General features: G+C 48.2%; 2 protein-coding genes across 2 annotated transcripts; one reads left to right on the forward strand and one right to left on the reverse strand.

The window, feature by feature from the left end:
- Positions 1–1,763: 1,763 nt before the first annotated feature.
- On the forward strand, positions 1,764–2,539 carry BCR38DRAFT_448204 (uncharacterized protein; the record flags this gene model as incomplete). The annotated part of the gene is made up of 3 exons (XM_040861207.1): positions 1,764–2,013; positions 2,203–2,288; positions 2,397–2,539. Coding segments are annotated over 3 exons (479 nt in total), but the record flags the coding sequence as incomplete, so codon positions are not given.
- A 2,152-nt stretch (positions 2,540–4,691) lies between these two features.
- Positions 4,692–7,542, reverse strand: BCR38DRAFT_448211 (uncharacterized protein). Its single transcript, XM_040861208.1, has 4 exons — positions 6,797–7,542; positions 6,721–6,748; positions 6,196–6,672; positions 4,692–6,148 (listed from the first exon to the last, which is right to left on the reverse strand). The coding sequence occupies exons 1-4, from the start codon at positions 7,210–7,212 to the stop codon at positions 5,024–5,026; spliced, it is 2,046 nt and encodes a 681-aa protein (XP_040711177.1). The 5' UTR covers positions 7,213–7,542; the 3' UTR covers positions 4,692–5,023.
- Between the last annotated feature and the right edge of the window lie 224 nt (positions 7,543–7,766).

Genomic DNA, 7,766 nt, shown 5'->3' on the forward strand with positions numbered 1-7,766 from the left:
TTGAAGAGACTGGGTTTCTTATGGGTCAAATCTCATCCGAGATAGTTGTAACGACCTCTGATCGACGTGGAAGACCTAGAGCAGTACAGCAAGGGAATAGGGAATGGGTTACAGTTATCCAGGGCGTCGGATCGGACGGCTATACTATCCCTCCGTATATCATCTTTGCTGGTAAAACTCACCTATCTTCGTGGTACGAAAATAGCCTACTACCAAAGGATTGGGTTATCGCGGTTACGAAAAATGGCTGGACTACAAATGAAAGAGGCGAGGACTGGATTCGACATTTCGATCAACATACAAAGCTTCGTACGAAAGGTGTTTATCGCCTCTTAATTCTCGACGGCCACGAGAGCCACCACTCGACCGCTTTCGAGCTCTACTGTAAAGAGAACTCTATTATCACCCTCTGTATGCCTGCTCATTCGTCGCATAAGCTCCAACCTCTCGATATCGGCTGTTTTCGTGCACTGAAAAGAGCGTACGGTAAAGAAATTGAGGATCTTATGCGGGCACATATTACCCATATCTCGAAGGAGGACTTCCTCTCCGCGTTCTTAAAAGCGTTCCAGGCAACTTTTACGATATCAAATATCCAGGGAGGTTTCCGAGGGGCAGGACTCGTATCGTACGATCCGGAATATGTGATTTTGCAGTTAGATGTGAACTTACATACTCTAACACCTCCGGGTACCTCGTCTGGCCTTCCTATTATCTGGGAGTCGAAGACCCCAAATAACCCAATTGAGGCACAATCCCAGACCGAATACGTGAAAAACCGAGTTATACGACATCAAAATAGCTCTCCGACAGCTACACTTACTACACTTGACCAGTTTGCGAAGGGTACGACGCAGGTTATGCACCGGCTTGCTCTTTTAGAGGGTGAGAACGCCGCGCTTCGAAAGGCAAATGAGACACTTAGCCGGCGGCGTTATACGAGAAAAAAACGTTTACAGTATGGAGGATCACTTCGTATACAAGCTGGAGAAGATTTACAGTCTCAGAAGCTAGTTAACGGAGAGTTAGATAATAAATCGTGCTGGAGTCGTAGTCGTACGAGGAGGCCAGAGATACTTCAGCAACGCTGTAGGACGTGCGGAGAGCCCGGTCATAATATGCGTACTTGTCAGAATAGTAAAGAGATATTTGAAGAAGATAGTTCCGAGTAGTTTTAATTATTTTTTTACGTTATAGTTGAATTAACTTATATCTTATTGTACGAGGTCTTAAGAAGTGTTCAATTGGACCGTGGGGTACTTAGGTCTTTACTAGATAACTGTTCACGATAACGTGAATGTACACCGAGCTGGCCACTTTCATGCGCCAACGCGACCGGCCAACTTAATGTTTGATTTTCTCAACAACCAATTATGGCAAAGTCATACAACGAAGCAGACTTAATGCTAGCCCTTCAAGCTCTCAAAAATGACCAAAAACTTAGTCTCCGACAAGCGGCAAAAATGTACCAAGTCCCCCGAAGCACTCTCCAAACGCGTAAAAACGCGCCCGAGGCGCTGTGGTATTTGCAACGGGACTGGGCATAATGCGCGAACTTGTAAGATCGCATTGCCATCTTCTGGAGAGGAAGATTCAGAGTAGTTTCAATTGATTTACGGCGTTGTGGTTTTACTATCGTAAAATTTCTATGCGAGGTTATGTAAGAGTGGCCAGCTCGGTGTACATTCACGTTATGTACGTCTATTATTATGGTCAAAATCAGCTTTTGCAATAAGTACTGTCTATTCGAACTTACTACTAAGATGACGTTACCAACGGTTTCAAGCGCGCCTTCTTCACCTACTTCTTCATTTGCCTCAAAGCCATCTAGAAGCCAAGATAACCAGCCAGTTGGCTTCCCAGATTATTCTCTTTGGACTTCTGAACGGTGGGCAAGGTATCCAGGTCTTCTAAATGGCCACGATTCCAAAGCAGAGCGCAAATGGTGGTGGAAACACGGTTACCGACTAAAAGACCCTAATAAATCCAAGACGCACGGGATTTATTGGGTATGTGAGCTTTGCTTTCTTGCTAATTACCCTCCTGGGCATTGCAAATATGTTGCTTCAACGAGCAGATCAATTGAGCAGCACCTAAAAGCCAAGCATCAGATCGAGGTACGTGTTATAGCCAAATAGACGAAGAATGAGGGCCTAACTACCAATTCTTTCGTATAGAGCCCTCAAATCACGTCCTTATTAGCATCGAGACACCAAGCTGGCACCCAACGTACCTTAGATTCGATGGTCGAAGTAAATCAACCACAACAACAAGCCCTCCACTCTCGCGTTTCTTTACGGTTTAATAAACAGTTAAACAACCTCCTAATTATGGATTGGCTGGCCACCTCGAATCTATCCTTTAGAATCCTTGATAATCCTTGATGGTGGCGTCAGCAGTTGTACAACAACGTAATATTTCAAGAGGCCGACCTACCCCACTCCGAATCGATGATCCACCTCCTTTTGGCCGAATATAGACGAGCCGTGACGCCGGTAAGGTTGTTGCTTCGTACAGCACGTGGGATGATTCATATAACGTTCGACGGCTGGACCTCAAGGAGATTCACCTCGTTTGTAGGAATCCACGCCCATTTTATCGACAAGGACTTCAAGAGGTGGTCTATCCTTCTAGGTCTTCCTGCCTTGATCAAGCGCCATACAGGATCTGACGTAGCCGACGAGGTATTGGCAATTTTGCGCTTTTTCGAAATTGAGGATCTTGTTGGTTATTGTACCTTGGATAACGAGTCCAATAATGGGACTACTATGGTGGTTATTGGCCAACAGCTCGGGTTTGATGGCGAGGAGAGGCACATTAAGTGTGCTCCTCACGCCTTGCAACTCGCCGTTCGTGCCTTATTATATGGTGATGGTTGCAAACGGCTGCCGTTAGATAACGTACTGGCAACTTGGGGTCAACAGAGCTTCGCAGATGAGGAGGAAGAGGATCAAGCACTAGATGCTGCGTTTGATGGGCTTCGTGATAACCTGCAGGATGAGCTAAGTCAGCAAGAATCAGACGACGAGGATGAAAACCTTGATAACTTATCAGGTCTTAACCCATTTCCCAGCGGCAGCGAGGATGGTGATGATGAAGACGAGGTTTCCGAAGCCCAGATTAGCGTTGTTTTGCAATCTTTTGATTATCATGCTCCTGATCAGATCAACAGGCAGACGATGGCGAGGTATCAAAAACGTGGCCCTCTTGGCAAGCTTCATAACCACGGCAATTCCTTCCACAGGAGCAGTCAGCTCGTCGGCGCCCTTCACGATGCCCAGATAGAGGTTGACCCTGAAGCAACCGTGAAATAATGGGTTCATAACAACGCAACGCGCTGGCAAAGCGACGAAGCCATGGCGGCGCGCGCCTTGCAGCTACAACGGCCGCTTCAGCATTTGCACCAAAACCTCCAGGACCAGTGGGAATCGGCTGGTTCTAAACCGGGGAATAAACCACCTATTCTTGAATTTCGACTAGGTCCTCAGGAATGGCGTGTGGTTGAGGTAATTCAGAAGGTTCTTGCCCCTTTCAAGTACGCCTCAAAACAGCTTCAGGGCAACGGCCCTAAAGGCGCACTTGATCAGTATTTTCCTCAGATGGAGTACCTACTTCTTCATCTCGAATCTTGTGCCCAGGGCAACTGTTATCTTGAACGCGATAACCCAGATAATCCTGCTGGTCCTCCTATTCAGGAAAACCTCGAGATTTTCAAGGATCTTGATGATCAACGGCGCCGATTCCTAAAGGTTCACATCAAGGTTGGCCTGTGGAAGCTGCAGCAGTATTATGATAAGCTGACGAATCTGGCGTACCCCGCTGCCGTTATCTTCAACCCGACCATGAAAATGAGTGGGTTGCAAGCCATTTTTGATGCTGAACCTATACGCCAAGAGCTGAGTTGGCGTGAGCTGTTGGACCAAATTGACCGTCAAAAGACGAGGGACCCACTCGTTGTAGAATGAGGTATTTTTTTGTTAGTTATAAGGTCTGACATGAGCATTATATGGCTAGGTTGAGGAAGCGTTGGGAGGGTGACTATAAAAATAGGTAAGTATAATATCTAGATAACTGTTCATCTCTAACTGACCCTCGTCTAGGCCCCTTCCTGAGACCAACCCTTTAGCTGAAGCTGAGAACCAGCCAGTCCTTACGATGCTTCAACGCCGCAAGCGTTTTTATATGAGCGACGCCGACTCCGAGGTCCTTGATTCGCAAAGTACACAAGATACACAGCCAATAGTAAAGAGAAGGAAAGGAAAGGGCAGAAACACCAAGCCGGTGCCGATTAGGCAGGAAGAATCACAACAAGACGAGCTTGACCTCTACCTGGCAGAACCTGTGGTTAACGTGGACCAATATTTAAAGGACCCAGTAGCTTGGTGGCGTGATATTGGCGCAAAACGTTTCACCAAACTGTCTTATATGGCTGTTGACTTCCTTACGATACCTTCAGCGCAAGCAGAAACAGAACGCCAGTTTAACAGCGTAGGAGAGATGGTATCAGCACGAAGATCTCGCCTAAAACGCCACGTTATTGGGGCATCACAATGTATCAGGTCATGGAGTTTAGCAGGCGTTTATCAGGCTGAGTTGCCACTCCATCTGCTTGACAAGGTATCAAACGTTGAATTGGATGGTGAGGTTTCACGCGAATTAGCTAATTGGGCGCAAAACCGTTAAAAATAAACAACTCCGTACAACCGCTATTGATCGATCCGACCTCTATCTGACCGGACCGGTTATATGTGATCAATACCGATCGATACCGGTTGCTTAGTAATCTGTACCGGTACTGATCGGATGAATATGATGTTGATCGATATCGATCGATTGGTCACTCTGCCTGAGGCTCATATCCAAGAACTTTGACCCGCAGCCATCCCTTGTTCTCCATTAAGAAGTGATGCCTCTGTCGTATCGGCCTGGTACAATCTTCTGCCATCCGATGTATTCGAAAAACTCCAATCCATGACTGGCCAGGAAAATATATTCGGGTCCATATCCATTGCATCCTGGGAAGTCATTGGCACCGTTCCCGCGTATCCATTAAGCATACCATCGTCACCAAAACTCGTAGGCATAAACATCGACAGATCATCAACATCCGTCTCCCTCCTTTCGTCTGAATATTCACCAGTCGCATTTCGCGACGCCTGTGACAGCACATGTCTAAGATGCACCACAATCTTCGGCGGCTGCACGATTGGCTCTCCCTTATAGACAATTCGTCCCGAGCCTCCCAAGCCTGAAGCACCATAGACGTGAAGACACGGAACCGTGGTCCATGTTCCTTGTCCCCGAAAACCAGACGCGCGAGATAATTGTCAGACACAACCTCCCAAGCGCGATCGGAATGCTCGCTTACCGGCCGTCTTCTCAGGTCCTGCATGATCTGGAAATAGGCCGGGAAGGGGAAATGATAGTGCAGCGACCAGATGTAGCCCCTAGTTAGGGGTGAGGCGATCACTTTCGTGTCGCACTCGAGGAAACGAATGGCGTGCGCGTTGGCCGTGTCGTGCTCAGCGTCCGTTTGCGGGACCGTCAAGTCTAAGAATTGGTAAATGTGCTCCATGAGTCTGTATCTGGCCAGGAACGCGCGTGTCGTCCATAGTGTCATGAAGTGCAGTGGGATTTCAGGGTCACAGAACTTGAGATACTCGTCCTCGATCCTCTTCTCAAGCGCGGTGAGTGCTCCGCCGGCCCCTGAGATGGGACTATTCTGCACATTCTTGGTTCCCGCCTTCGCGGCCGAATGAGTAATTTCAAAGGGATATGTGATGTGGCGGGCAAATTCTCCGAGTTCGCTTCGCACAACGACATAAAATGCGTCGGTAGATTTTGCCTGCATCGTCGGCGGATCCTTCATCTCCGGTCGAAGATCAGAGTCGTTTACGTTCAGGGGGATTCTACAGTCCCATGTGGGAGCGAGCGCCAATGGCCTGTAGCTGGCAATGCTGGCAATTTCAGCAATACGAGTGTCAAAGACTGTAAGAGACCGCCAGAGGCGTCGACGCATCTCGGCTTCGAAAGGGGGATGTTTGGCGCAGGCCGATTCGCTATGGAGACCCATTTGCTGTGCGATTCGAACGGCGAGGCCAAGCAGGGAAGAAAGAGAGTGGGGGTTGGTACTTGGTCTGACTGACACCTACATGTTGTGAGCACGTACGAGTAGAATGACTTGCTAATGCTTACCAGATAGAGGAAAAAGGCGGTCAAGCAGTCGCGATTGCTTGTATGTAAAAGGCTGGCGTTCAGGAGAGCCTTCTGGCAGCTGAAATGATACTTTTTCAAAAGGGCTTCTTTTGATGCGCCAAAAATGGCCTCGCAATCGTCCATCATGCTTAGAATGGCCATGCAGTAGATGCTGAACATGAGCGCCTGCAGGTTTGGGTCCACATTGCGCACGTTACTGGCGGCTTCGATGATGCGGCTTTGCAGAGTGGGAGAGTGTGTGACTTTGAGCATAGGGTTAACATTGTCAATGTATATCTGCCAGAGCCTGAAGATCTGGACGGGATTGGGATGGAGACTAGACAGGTCGACGGGTTTGTATGGGCCAAAGAGAAGATCATTATTTTCGTGTACATGATCCCATGCCGTCCTGACCCCAAGGCCTGGGGTGTCCCGAGGAGATGAGGATGAGTCGCTATCTTTAGCGGGGTCTCGTAACTACGCCAATCGTTAGTAATGCTTGAGTCGTATTCGATGTAGTCATACCCCTTGTGTCATGGCATTCCATACGGCCCTGATAAGATTCAGTAATAGTCAAGATTCCTTGTTGCTGAGTGCATACTTGGCCTCCTCTGATTTTTCAGACTTAATATTTCCCGAGGGGGACGAGTCATCTATCCCCACGTCCTTCGACTGCTCATCGACCGAAACGTACTCGTTACCGGCATTGGGAGTCTGCTTTTCTCCAGTTTGATCCTTGTGAAGGGGTTCGAATGGGACATTGTTTCGACGAAGTAGGTCTTCGTACTTGATAACACGGTCTAGCAGCTCTCGCTTGGGAAACATGTCTTTTCGGTGATGAGTGACCTGCGTCGCGGGTATACATTGCGCCCTAGATTTAATACAATTGGTGCACGGGAAGCTCCGGTTACATTTGACCTTGCGCTGCTGACAGAGCACACAAGCAAGTACCCGCTGCAGCTTTGGAGACCTGGAGGGCGGGAGAGGCGTCTCAGGAGATATAGCCAGGTTACTCATGGTTGCAGCACTTGCCGCGTGAGGCCGACAATTCGGTTCCACACTTTAGCGTCAACTTGAGAACGCTATAGTAGTAACAGAACCAAAACACTGGAGAAAGCGGTAGATTTAAGTCATTAGACGAAGGCTAGTAGCGTATACGTGGGCGGGAAACCCGGACCTGGCCTCGCGGGAGTGAACGTCGACCTGCCAATAAGCATGGGATGAAACCGCGAGATAGGCAAAAGGAGGCTGGAATGTGTTGCGGCTCAAACAACCACATGGATGCTTGCTAGTAAATAAATACTTTGGAGGGATTCTGAAATAAACCTCGGGCATTGAACCCGTTCTGTTGAGACTCGGACTTTGGAAGAGTCCGAATTACTCCGCAGGCGTTAATTAACAGTACTCGTGCTTACATCTTATTCCTTTTCTGGCCCACGTCGGTGTTTACAAGAGTCCGATCACCAATCATTAATTGGAATGAGAATCACCTTGATACATGATCCCATGGGGGCTACCCTGTAGCTATAGATAAGATAAGAGCTATAAAAGAGCTCTGCCAGGCCAGAATA

Source organism: Pseudomassariella vexata (assembly GCF_002105095.1).
Source record: "Pseudomassariella vexata strain CBS 129021 chromosome Unknown BCR38scaffold_17, whole genome shotgun sequence".
NCBI classification, from domain to species: domain Eukaryota; kingdom Fungi; phylum Ascomycota; class Sordariomycetes; order Amphisphaeriales; family Pseudomassariaceae; genus Pseudomassariella; species Pseudomassariella vexata.

What these genes read in the sequence shown, in the direction of transcription:
- BCR38DRAFT_448211 (XM_040861208.1), bottom strand. Translation starts at nt 7,212, where the DNA reads ATGAGTAACCTGGCTATATCTCCTGAGACGCCTCTCCCGCCCTCCAGG. An exon ending in GAAAAATCAGAGGAGGCCAA is followed by an intron (nt 6,749 to 6,796) that starts GTATGCACTCAG and finishes GAATCTTATCAG; the next exon opens with GGCCGTATGGAATGCCATGA. An exon ending in CCGCCTTTTTCCTCTATCTG is followed by an intron (nt 6,149 to 6,195) that starts GTAAGCATTAGC and finishes CACAACATGTAG; the next exon opens with GTGTCAGTCAGACCAAGTAC.